Source organism: Phasianus colchicus, chromosome 30 (genome assembly GCF_987193195.1).
Source record: "Phasianus colchicus chromosome 30, bPhaCol1.hap1.1, whole genome shotgun sequence".
Taxonomy (NCBI): Eukaryota; Metazoa; Chordata; class Aves; order Galliformes; family Phasianidae; genus Phasianus; species Phasianus colchicus.
This window is the reverse complement of record NC_143465.1, coordinates 557,327-570,730: the sequence shown is the minus strand read 5'-3', so window position 1 is coordinate 570,730 and position 13,404 is coordinate 557,327. Positions and strand designations below refer to the sequence as shown.

Sequence of the window (13,404 nt, the reverse complement as noted above, 5' to 3'; positions counted from 1 at the left end):
AAAATACAAACTGTCTCTTGACTTTTTTTTTTTCCTTCAGACTCAGCCAAACTAACTTCACTCAAATGGTGCAGATTTATAGAACACAAAGGCCTTGTCAGCTCCAATATTTCTATATTAAACCCATCTGGAAACACTAAGTGAACTACCCAAACAGCAGTACAAACAGTTTGGGTTGTACATTGTGTCCTGCATCACCTACATTACCAGGAACTACAACACCACTAAATACAACGTCTAACCCCAGAAGATACAGTTCTCCAAGCAAGTAGCAAAAGGACACCAGGAAGACTTACCTCTTAACTCCCTTCCTGAAGGAACACAGCCTTCTCTTTGCAGACATATATACTAAAAGAAGTAATTCAATACAACAGTCTCAATTTATTTGAAATAATTAAGTTTGAAAACTTTTTAATTTAAAATTTACAGCACACATAGGGAGGAAACATGTCTTGTTACAACTAAAAATTATCAGAAGAGTGCTGCAGGGTTGCTTAATTTAACACTGTCATGGCTTTATTCAAAACACAGTTGCACAAAATCAGTTACTCCAAAGTTTAAGGAAAGAGTCTGATAAGGAACCAAAACACACTATATACATACTGCCATACAAAGAGCATTGAAGTAGGACAAAACCTCTACAAAATATAAAACCCACCCTTACATATTTGCATGAAAAGTCCACCCACCAAGCAAAAAAGTTTCAAAAGTTATCTGGAGGCTCTGTATTATTTATTTTTAAAAAATGCTATGCTGTTTAATTGCATGCCAAGCTGACAAATATGAAATGATACTTAGATGGTAACGGTGAGGAAAAGACAAAATTACTTAGGAACTAAGTTTCGTGTTGACTTGCGGAAAATGAAACTCCATGACCACCAGGTGGTCGCAAAGCAGGTGTATTTTCAACACAGCTGCGCACACACGCTGGGTGCAGAGGCAGGGGCCTCTCCTGGCCTGCACACCGCGAAGGGACAGCTGAAGGGTATTCGTAGAGACATGCAAGAATAGGAGGAGATATTACAATTGATTCTAAGAAACCCGGCGTAGATTATTCTGATGTTCCAATTAAATAGGAGGGGATATTACATCGGTTTCAAGAAGTTGTTATAATATTCTCCACCCCAGCTGCTGAGTTATCGTGACTTGCAGGTTTCATTTCTTGCTGCAGTGGCACAGTGCGAACCAGCCGGTGAGCAGAGTGCCTGGAGTGGCGCGAGAGAGAAGGCTGCATTCCTTGGTTCACCCCTCCCCCATCCCTCTCTGTAGCATCTGTTCTGCCCTTGTTCACTCTGCACCCTCTTACCTAGTTCATAATTAATTACCTAGTTCAAAACAGCATTTCACTTGATTATGAAGCGATTCTGAAGTAATATGTTCCACATCAGCGTGAGGCTCAGATATTGTAGATGTAGCAGCTGATGCACTATACTGCAATTTCATTTAGGAAGTGTTAAGTCTGCATATCTAAGGGAAAGTCTGCTTACCCCTTCTAAGCTCATTTTGCTTTGTCACATTAGCTCATTCAGTGTTAAAATTGGACTTATTTACTAAAATGTGACTGGTACTGAAATAATTTTAATTCAAAATAGTAAATGTTCCCATTTAAAACTAATTTTATATGCATCAAGAAAAGATAGTTAAGGAAAACCCTTTAAAAGTGCACACTTATAAAGAGCAATTTTCAGTCATCCACTGAGATTAAAAAAAAAGCAAAAAGGTGGAAAAACACTTTTCTATCTCAAAGCTGATCACAAAACAACTGCCTCAAACACAGAGCCTCCACGACAAGATAGGATGTGCACTTACCTAAGATTTCTATTCATTCCGTATTCATACACAAACACAGGAACTTAAGATCGTGATTGCAAACGTAGTTTTACCACTACTTTTCTAGTGTCTTTACAGATATTCATGAAAAATTGCAACGATTTTAGTCAGTTTATTTCCAAGTATATTGCCATCTGCCTGACTCATTTCATACAGACACCTTCAATGGCTGGCTATGCTTCACAGCTACATGAGAAACTGTAATTTAAGGCTCTATTTGGGGGAAAAAAAACACACAAGAAATTGGGCTTTGCAGAACAACTTCAACCCCGCAGTATCTCAACTTAAGAGCAAGAAGTCACATTTAAAAAGTCTGCTAGTATGTGAAATACCTTATTAAATATTCACAAGTAACCAGTCTATGGGTGACTGACTTTTACTTAGGTCCAGGAAATCTCCCTCCTCCCCACCCTTGTTGTCTCCCCCATCTTAATGACAGCTATCATCAGCCACGACAGATATAAAAATAAGTCTCTTGAATAAAGCTGTGTGTGATATTTGGTTCAGTACCTACATGAAACAAAGTAAATTAATTTTATATCAAGACTACTGCTTTAAATCCAAATAATCACTGGAAAAGGAATGCTTTATGTTCGAACTTGCTTTGCTGTGGCTCAAATGGAACACATGAATCCACAAGGCAGAATTATTACGGCCTCTTGGTCACAACCAGGCTGCTAGAAAAGAGCCTGTCTGCGCACCTCCTGTACCTGCTGCCGACCGTAAGCAATGGAACGAGGTTCTGCAGCCATTCCGTGTAAAAACCCTGAATGATTAGCGAGTACTACACATGGACTTGAACATTTTGCCCACAACCAGACTTAAAAAATTTAAGAGGTGACCTGTAATGAAAGACTACCTTATGTGCATCTTTCCTCCTTCGATGATTTTATAAAAGTATGTGGGGTAATCTGAAAAGTGTGCTTGAAGGAGTTACCCGTCAACTTCTGCATTAGAAATGCATACATCTTGTAGCCAAGCACAATGATTGCAGAATTCCTGAAATGACAGTGCAGCAGCTTGGTGAGCAAAAACTCCTTTTGTAAAACAGTTTAAAACTAGAGATTAGTTACTTCTGTTAATACCTACAATGACTCTACGTTTTGGAGAGAAGTTTGAGGATTACAGCCCTCTCAGTTTGCCAAGATATCTTCGGGAATGTATCTCGAGCAAACACCAAACAAGCAGGGAAAAAAAAAACTTCTGAAACCCACTTACGTTTTGCAATGTTAACGTGCAAATCAGGGTAGAAGACTTTAAAAAGTTACAGGAGTCACCTTTTAAAAAGCTGAAGCAAAGCACAACCTCATTGTTGAACTCAAACAGAATCCCTGGTAAACTCAAGACTGCTATCAACTCCTCCTTTGAAACAGACTCAAATTTGCCACACAGCATTTCTGAGTTCAACTTTTTAAGTATAAAAACCTGAAAATCTTGAAGGAAATTCATGATATTAAATCCATGTAAGATAGGTGTTTTAACTCTGAAGAAATGATGACCAACACAGCAAGCTTGTATAAAATTAAAGAGCTCCTAATAAAACTCTAGGGGAAAAAACTAGACGATGGCTTCAGTGAATATATTGTTGAAAATCATTTTTCTACGTATAGGTTCACTAACAGGCTATTATATCTTATTTGGAATGATAAAAAGGGCAAGAATAGTAAAACCACACTTCTCCTATAAAAAGTTAACATTTTCTGTAGGGACATCTATGGTACATGGAGACATACAGATCTGCATAATCACTATTGCGTATTCTGTAACTTAAGAATCTGGTCCTACATTGTCTATAACAAATTAATCATCCTCTTCCTCGCCTTCATCTTCAGGATCTCGTTTCCTCTTCTCCCCTCGAACAGCCTCTGCTAAGGAAAAGATCTCATTACATCTTGTTCACACACACAGACTATGCTAAAGCATCCAGCAAATGCTGATGGCAATCAATTACTGCATGTAGCTGAGGTGTTCAGCACTGTGACACGGGGTGCCTGTGGTTCTCAAAAGAGAGTGATTTACCTTACTCTGAATAATTCAGGCAGGCTATGTTCAACTAAATAAACGAAGATTACAGAACATTAAATGAGCTGCATCAGTAATAATATAAATATATATATAAATGATTGTTAGCATGTATTTAAGAACTAAAGTACTTTTTCCACCTCTCTGAATTTTTGAAGGTGCATCCAGCCCCAAACCCAGCAGTTTCTGCAGATACCAAATCAAATCTGTTCTGATCTCTCTCCACTTGACAAACTGTTTCTTGGATAAAAATCTCTCAGCTTATTCTTAGAAATATGCCTAACTCAGTCAGTGGACTATGCACTCTTGTGGTGGAATCATGAAATGCAATCCTATCAAACCTAATAGATTTAATTTCCAGCAGTCATTTCCTGGCTAATTAGCCATCCTACCCACCTGCTTTGTTGTCTTTATAGATTTGAATGCTGCAATTGCAAATGGGAAGAACTGAGCATTGCTACTTCAGAATTACAGTTTTTCAAGGGCGAGATACATCTCCCAAAACTGCTCTATTAAGCCAAGCATATAAATCAGATGGGCACTAATGTAATGAGAAATTTTAGAAATTTAAATAAGAGAAGGAAGGACTTTAAGATGAAGCTTGATATATTTATTTTCTGAAGGAATTCAGCAACTGGCTGGTAATAAGCTGGTAGTCCTACACGGTGCCCATCTCACCATGCGCAACACAGAGATATGTACAACTAAGCAACCCATCTCTCAGCCCACTAAGCACAGTGCCTGATAAGAGCACAAGAACCAAGAATTAGCCTTCTGTCAGTACTGCAACTTCCTTTCCAGTGCTCTGGAACAGATGAGGAGCTTCAAACTTAAGGCTGGTCCTGACCCTGAAAAGTTTGCAAGCCTCAAACAAGGTGCAAGAAAGAATGAGTAACACATCTGTCCTGCTTATCTTCTGGCACTGAATGATGAAATGCTTTGCACCCTAGAGTTTCCTCTTAGGTGAAAAGTTTCTCTGAGGAAGGAAGCCATTTTCATCTTGATAGAGGACTGACCCTTCTGAGGCTTTGCCAGTGAAGGTATTGTAGTGGATGTGCCACATAAAAAGTACACAGAAGTGTCCACCCATCTCCTCTCCCTCTTGAAAAACAAGTATTTCTGCCTGCAGACAAAACGCAAGCTCTTTCATTTTAGAAACATACTTCAGCAGAAGTATGGAAAACTATCATCCCTTCCTTCTTTTTATTTTACAGCAGAGGAGAAAAAAACACCAACTACTACAGAGCTGCTATACTACCTTCTCAGGCTCTTGCTTAAGCTTAATGCATCTACAGAAACAAACCAGTCAGCGCTTTTTGTCAGCACAGTTCCACATCCCAGACTGGCCAGGTTACAGAATAATTGTTTCAGTCAACATTAATACTCAAGCTGAGGACTTACCTTCTTCCTCCTCGTCACCTCCCTCTTCAACATAGTCATCATCGTCGTCTTCATCCTTTAAAAAAATTGTGAAATATTTGTAAAGAATTGCAATATACACAAACTTTGCTTAAATGCTGATCGTAAGAAGGAATTCGACACATTTCAGTCTCTTCAGAGTAGCAACACAAATATGGAGTTACGCTTGTAAGAGTGCAGAAGACAACAAATCATGTGGTTAGAAGAACAAAATGACACAAAAATGGAGTTTAGATGAAGGTTTTCTGCACATCCATGGGAAATGAAGCTGGTATGATGTAAGCTTATCAACAGTAACAGTAATGGAAGTGACATTTTTGATGTGACAGAAGTTTTGATGCAAAACATGAGAGCTGCTTCCTACAGCCTTGCTTACGAAATTTCACACATTCTCCAACTGAAAGTCTTGAAGTTGTCAAGGAGGACCAAATCGTGACTCCTGAGCCTTACCTCCGTGAACCACAAGAACTGCAAGAATCTACCCATAACCTTAAGAACTGTCTGCATTTTCTTATTCTAGCTTAGTATTCTCTACTTGCTTCATGGCAAAGTCTCAGCTAGAAGGCCCTGCGACTAATTTTCATAGCTTTTCACCACCACCACCAGGTAACACTCAGAAAAAGCGCAGCAGTATTTGCTACAGCAAAAAGTAGACCTTTCTTCATCTCACTTGAAGTAGCAGCAATGTGTTGTTGCTGCGTTCCCTTCTTTGAGAAGATCAACCTAACTTCTTCAGTTTTCCAAAATACATTTATTCTACTTTATATATCTAACTTGAGTGTTTAATTGGTAGTAGAGCATAGTTTCAAAACACTGGGCAAAACTGACTCTTCATTTACAGGGAACAAAATGACGCTGGCATCCTGCAGCCTGAAGGGCTGAGATGAAAGGGAAGCATGCCTAGGAGGTCAGCCAGAAGCACCTCCATAGCTGACAGTCACCCCTCACGTTCAAGCCAGTATTTCCCATTTCAGTGAAGGCAACATTCCAAAATATCTCACTGCATCCACCTGTGTTCACAATACTCAGTGCCTACAGATTTAAGTTGACACAGAAGTCTGTAGGCAGTTTCTCCCCACTGTCTGCATTTAGTAGAGAATACTAACTTCACCTTAACCTCACTTTACCTGAATCTCTTCTTTCATCAGGTATGAAAGACCAACCTCCTCCTCTTCTTCACCTTCCCCTAGATCTGAGCCTCCATCATCTTCATCATCATCTTCTTCATATTCTCCTGGGGGACCGGCTTCATCCTCATCTTCATCATTGTCATCTTCATCTCCTTCAGAAATGAAAAATGCACTCAATATGTTGTAAGCTACGTTTCATTAACTCCTCTTCATGCAAACTAACGCGCCAGGTTACGCTAGTTCTAACGCTTTTTCCAGTTGTTTTTTTTTTTTAATGCAGGTTATGTGGGAAACAACTGTGATTTAAATCAAGTTAGTCGCTGTAACATTCTTCCTTGAAGAAAGGCTACTGACTTTTTTACATCACAAGCTTCAGGCAAAATTCTTGATGTCTGAAGCAGCTGCCTATGTAAATTCCTGCAAGGGAGCAGAAAGTTTAATCAGTGGAAAAGAAGCTTGTCCACAAAATCAAACCCTGAAGTACTTAGGGGTAAATATAATATGTTGTGCTCGTTTTATCTGCTTTTTAATCACTTACACTGAAACACCTACTGCTCCAAAGAGATGATCTCTCATTTCTTTTCTGTCTGGAGCACGTAATCACGTTCATGCTTCCAGTTAAGTGAATTAGAAGAATGAAAGGTGACTCTGTGCTTAGATTCATTTTTAAATTCTTATTAATGTTCCTATCCATTTTCCACTATTGAGTTTATTTTTACATTTATGTTATAGACATTTGGCTTTCACCAAATTCTTTTATGCATGGATTTCCAGATTTTGACACATGGTTACCACTCGGCAGTGCTGACCCAGCACATGGCAGCCACTAGCTAATGAATTAGAGCCAGAAGAAAGCACTGGAAGCCTCTCCCATTAGAGGGTATAACCCAAATGTAGCAAGGTATTTCTTTGGATGCACATACAACACCATACCACAACAAGAGTCCTATCCTGCTTGCTAACACTCAAACACATTTTAGATGTTTTCTCCTAGCAGTTTTGCCTCTGATAATTATCACTAAGCCAGGTTTCCAGAAGAACACGTGCTCCTCCTACCATCACATCAACACAGAATTTGTAGCCACGCAGACACACCAATTCCTACAGGTTTCATTTCAGACTGATTAACAGCAATGAGGAAAACAACAGGAATAGCCTCGTTAGTGACTGAGGTCAGATCAAAAGGGACGGTACTGTTTTTATGCAGAAATTTCTACCATACTTGAGCAATTACCCTTCATTTTGCGTTCTTTCCATAGGGAAACACGATAAAAGGTGTTGTCCCCTTGCTTTGCATCAGTTCTGCTGGCAATTATACATTTTAAGAACATTTATATCCGTGCAACAATATCTTTACTCTTCCTTCCTTGCACTTAAGAGGCTTCCGCAATAACTTAAAACCTCTGACATGACTTTTCATTCTGAACTGGTGTGCTAACACCAAGCAAATTCTAATACCATACACCTCAAAAATAAGAGCAGAGTACAATGCCAACGCACTCAAAAAGTCACTATAATCCACGCTACATTTACATTTCATTACAGTGCACTATTTGCATCTACAGCTTATTTCAGGAACTTACCCTCATCATCATCATCTTCTGAGTCCGGTGCCTCGTTATCCTCCTGGTCAAATCCATCCAGGTATGTGATTTGCTGAAGCAGATCAAAAATGCTGTCTCTGTAATCCTCAAGGTTCGTAATCTCACAGTTGAACAGGTCAAGGCTCTTTAAGTTTTTAAGATTTTGCTGAAAATAAACAAATGGTGCCTCAAGTTATAGTGCTGTGATAGCCCAGATGTAGTCAGGTACAGATTTTATCCCCATTACTTCATTCCTACTCACTATTTTACTTCAATTCAAAGCGTTGTTTGAACTTGTAATGAGAATGCTCTTGCAGATCAGCACATCTGCAGCACGCCCAACACAACCACACAGAGAGAGCACCGTGCACACACTGCGTAGCACTTACATGAGGATGCTTTTCTGTTTGCAGAGCCTGGTTTGGTTCTCATAGCCATGCCCAAAAGCTCAGCTCCAGCAGGTCTTCAGCAAACAGTTTGATTTAACTGCAAGCATCTTGAGAGGCACTTGGTAGGACTGAGAACTACAGTAACAACTAGACAGCTGCTGCTGATCTCTCACCTTTTGGACTTTACACACATGCAGAACAAGCCACCTGTACATCCTGGCAAGCATCTAAGATCTGAAAAGCATTTATTCTGTAGAGCACTCCAACCACTTTGCTTTGCCTCATAACTGCTAGGTCAAACCACAATGAAGGCAGACAGATGACCTTTACAAGCAGCTTAAAAAAAAAAATGCAGTCTATAACAAATAATAAATAATCCGTATGCTGGCACAATGAGTAACGCAGATCAAGCAGCAGCTGTAGGCAGCTTCTTCCTCCACCTCAGTCACCCATTGCCCGGGTGTGCTCCTAACTAACTGCCTCAGATACAACCCAACCACTTCACAGGTTCAGTGATGAGCAGCTGCCACATCTTCACATACACAAGAGGATTAGCAATATATAACTTGGCAACTTTTCTATCAAAGACAAAACAGAAGCTCAGCAACTCTTATTCAGTACATCCCCCTACTAACAGAAGGAATTTTATAGTGCTATGTTTACAAGAACTGTCTCTAAAAATCATGACATTGAGTTAATCAAATCAGGACCAACTGGATCACCAACAAACCTGAAACACCTCAGCTAGCAAAGCAAAAATAACGGACAGCATGTACAATAGATACGAAATTTCATTTGGGATGCCTTTCAGTTGTGCTGAAAAGAAATAAAAGTAGCTAGAATATATCACATATCTTTATACTTCATTTCTTACACTGCACTAGTTTAAACCCAACATTGTTTCATCTTCCATACTTCAAAAGATTTCCCATGTGAAATCCTTGCACCTGTTTCTACCATTCTACTAGAAAAACTTAATAAAAACCAGTATTTATTACATTTAACTTTTCAGTTGCCCCTCTCATTCCATACTTACAAGAGCTTCCACAGTGCCAAGATCTTTGATTTTGTTGCCACTTAGATTTAGATATGTGAGATTTGGACATCTTTCTGCAAGGACCTCCAGGCCTCCGGAAATGATGTTGTCGCTCAACTCCAACTATTGCACAGCAAAAGTAAAGGAATTAAATGCTTGGTTTCTTCCCATCAGATTCAGCAAGCACAGTTTTTAACTTAGAAGCTTAATCACAAAGTTGAACGCTTCCCACAGTCCCACAGAGCTAGCTAGCTAATATTCAGCTTACAAAACGTTCCTTTAAACTGATAATTTTAGAAGTGCTCCTGAAAACATCATGGGCTTGGATATCTAAGTCTGAAGAACAGATAATAGTGGAACTCACAGCACGTCTTTGATCAGCAAGCAACGTGTGCTGGTCCTGCACTGGCTGGGCAACCAAGTGCCTGCTATTAACCATCAGCACTCAAAGACGTGGCCAACATTCAGTGAGCAGGCAAAGTACTCACTGCTCTAGGTCGGAGCCACTGACTGAGACCAATTTGGCCAAAACTAGCTGGAGATGCCCACAAAACCTTCAAATGTTAATGCAGACTAGACCAGGTCCCACTGCACTGCCTGCAATCTCATAGAGATAATACACAAATCCTTGTAGACTCAACCCTCCAGAACTCCTTTCCATCTGTGGGTGTTGGACCAGGTGACCTTTTAGGATCCCTTCCAACTTAAACTATTCTATGATGCTACGAAATCTTGCTGTCTGGGCAGGTGAGACACGTACCTTTCGGAGCTTACTCAACGTGGGCAGCTTGGCCAGTGATGTCAGCTGCACGTTGGCCATGCTAAGAAACTCTAGTTCCTTAAAGGAATCGTTCAGACCTTCAATCTCCCCATTGCTGGACTTGCAGTTATCGAGCACCAACTCCGTCACCTTCAAACAGGATATCAAGGCAGCTGAATGAGCACCACTAAACCACACACCGAACCGAAACCGCAACTGGGTGACTGTTACACGTGTTTTGAAGGGTCTGGGGTTGTCCCCTTGGGCTGTTTTACAATTTAGACCAGAGTTGTACTCTGAAGTCGTTGACCCCAGCCTACTTGAGAAGCATGCAACAATTTCTCTTCTACTGAGCACATTCTGGGCAGCTTTTCTGACAAAATCCAGGCAGCAGCTTTGCTGACGGACACTTGTAGCGCTTCCCACAGTGCCAGCACAGCACAGGTCAGAGCCCAGCTCCAGCACAGCACTGCTGGAAACGAAGGGAACCTCTCCACGGGGAAGCTGGGGAACCTGCTCTGTTAAAGGTGAGCATCCCACCAGGCAGGTCCTTCATGTCAGTCAGGGCTAAAACTCATCAGTGGTTTTCCGTACGAGTGAACCACTAGCTCATTTATCAAATCCAATCATTTCATTGTGCATATTTGAGTCTATAAAGTCACTCCAATTCTTTCCAAATCCTAAATCTCCCGGCTCCTGATTATTTTAGCAGTGAGTTCTGCAGGTTAATTAAGCCCAATTGAACAACTTCCACTGCCACTAAAACAACGAGATAATCAATGCAGGGGAAGCAACAAGGAGCAGCTAATTAATTTAAAAATCACTTCATCCTTTGTGAACATAACCCTCATTAGAGAGGACATTAATAAGGCCACCGCTCCATTCTCTTGCACACTTCCAACTAACATGATTACAAGGCTGCCGCCTCGTGCAGCAGCAGCCCTCGACTCACACAGCTTATCAACTTTGCTCAAAGTCTCAACACGGGTTTGTTTTCCATCCACAATATGCCGAGCTGGGGGTCACCACGCCTCCAGTGCACATCTGCACCCAAAACAACACAGCCCTTCTGTGACCACTGTGGCTCAGCCGGGGCAGCACGTGCTGCTGGCTTGAACAAACAGCACAGTGCACCTTTTCCACGATCCCTGTGCATCAGGCTGCTCTCTTTGTGTGCCGCGATACCGAACCTGGACTTTAATCCCGGGGTGGGTTGATGGCGTTCTGGCTGACCTCGCCACAGAGCATCCACAGGAGCGTGGGCAGATGGAACAGCGAGGCAGTGGCTGTAATGCCCAGAATCACAGAACCGCAGGGGCTGGGAAGGACCTCAGACATCACCGAATCCAGCCCCCCCAAAGCAGCCCCCTACAGCAGGCCGCACAGCCGGGCGTCCAGGTGGGTCTGCGCCACCTCCGGAGAAGAACCCGCAGCCTCCCGGCGTTCAGCGCCGAGCGCCCAAGCACAGCCGCGGCGCCGCTGCCCAAAGCTGCCCGCGTGTTCCGTCCCCGGAGGCTCCCGGAGGCCGTGGTGGGGCTCCGGGCAGCCCGAGCCGGTGGGGGGCGGCCAGCCCACGGCAACGAGTGGGACCGGGGGCCCGCGAGGTCTCCTCCGACCCAACCGCGCTGCGATTCCACGGCTCGGTGGCATATTTAAGGTTCCCTCCGACCCAAGGCGGTCTACGATTCCGCGATTCTCCCACCCTGCGAACTCGCGGCTTCTTTCCAAGGTTATCATCAATCGCGTTATCTAATGGAAGTTTCCCCGGGAAGGGGAAGCGGTGCGGAGGGGGGAGGCGGCGCAGCGCCGCTCGGGACGTTCGGAACTCGCGGCGGGGCGGCGGCCCGGGCCCGGGCCCTCCTTCGGCACGGGGAGAAAACGAAGAGAGAAATTAACTGGGGAGCGCGACGCCAACGTAACGGCGGGAACCCGGGCGGCAGCTGAGGGCGGAACTCGGAACGCCGCGACCTCACGCGCAAGTTGCGAACCGACCGGCGGCCGCGGGGATCCGAACGGGAAAACCGAAAGCGGCGGAACCCCGCGCGTTGCGGAGCGCGGCCCAAACCCCGCCCCGCCGCCAACTTCGAGGCCCCGCGGAACGGCGCGCAGCGCGGCCCGAAAGCGCCGCCCGGCCCCGCGCGGCTCCCGCGCCACCGCTGACCCAGATTCGGCGGAGCCGCCGCGGCCGTGCCGCCGGGAACCGGGGCGGAACCGGGGCGGAACCGGGCCGAGGCCGGGACGGGGCCGGCGGGAGCGCGGCCGCGCCCGGCTCCGCTCACCTCCTCGGGGGCCTGGTTCCGCAACTCCAGGTTGATGCGCTTCTTCATCTCCATCGCCCCCCCCTCCCGCGGCTCCGCAATGGCGAGGGAGGGCGGCCGGGGTGCGGCCGTGGGGACGCGGCCGCCGCCGAGAGGAAGAGGGCGCTGGGCGCGGGGTCGCCGCGGGCTGCCGGCCCGCTCCGCGCGCAGCTCCGGCGCCGTCAATGGCCGCCCGCACACTGCGCCTCCATGACATGGCGCATGGCGCCCCCTCCGCCGCCGCGCCCCCGCCCCGGGGCGGGGCTTCTCCGCGCCGCCGCGCTTCTCACTGGCTGCGAGGCGCCGCGGTCTAAACGATCTGATTGGTCGGTGGCGCTGCCATTCCCGGCGGCGCGGGTCTTTAAAAGGCGGGGTGAAGGGGGCGGAGCTCAAGTTGGCGCGCGCGCGGCGGCTGGGAGCGGCGCCGGGGTGGGCGGCGTGCGTTTGGTGCGGGTTTCGTTGTGTTTGGTGCGGTGAGGATGGCGCGTGGGGCCGCGCACTCCTCAGGCATGGAAAGATGGTACTGGATGTTGTCTGTGTGCGTAAGCTGGGAGCGGCGCGTGGTTTTTTGCTCGTGTGTGTGAAGCGAGGATGGCGGTTTTGCACGCTTGCAGCGGAGAAGGACGGACGGATGAACGGACGGACGGATGGCGTGTGGGGCTCGCTACGTTTGCGTGCTTTGCGGATGACGCCGCTCGGTGTTTTGCACGTGTTTGCAGGAGGGATGCTGCGCAGGATCTTTTAGGGCAGATCGCTGAGGAACAGCGCGTGGGGTTTTGTGTGCCTGCTGGTAGGAGGAATGGTGCACAGCGCTTTGCACACGCGCTTGCAGGAGGGCTGATGCACGGGGCTTTCTGTGTGTGCCTGCAGGCAGGACCGTGTCCCACGTGAAAAGCAGCTTCAGGGACAGAGCTGGAAGCGAGCAGCCCCATGGGCGC

General features: G+C 45.2%; 1 protein-coding gene across 3 annotated transcripts; it reads right to left on the bottom strand.

The window, feature by feature from the left end:
• Positions 1 to 380: 380 nt before the first annotated feature.
• Positions 381 to 12,677, bottom strand: ANP32E (acidic nuclear phosphoprotein 32 family member E). Of its 3 annotated transcripts, none has more exons than XM_031608691.2 (8): positions 12,449 to 12,639; positions 10,170 to 10,319; positions 9,410 to 9,532; positions 7,985 to 8,150; positions 6,399 to 6,553; positions 5,254 to 5,308; positions 3,616 to 3,698; positions 381 to 2,829 (listed from the first exon to the last, which is right to left on the bottom strand). In XM_031608691.2, exons 1-7 carry the CDS (start codon positions 12,500 to 12,502, stop codon positions 3,631 to 3,633), a joined length of 771 nt encoding a protein of 256 aa, XP_031464551.1. In that variant the 5' UTR covers positions 12,503 to 12,639; the 3' UTR covers positions 381 to 2,829; positions 3,616 to 3,630. The 3 variants fall into 3 exon arrangements, with proteins under 3 accessions (XP_031464551.1, XP_089983036.1, XP_031464553.1); XM_090126910.1 differs by having other exon boundaries at positions 3,616 to 3,695; positions 12,449 to 12,638; XM_031608693.2 differs by having other exon boundaries at positions 381 to 3,698; positions 12,449 to 12,677.
• Between the last annotated feature and the right edge of the window lie 727 nt (positions 12,678 to 13,404).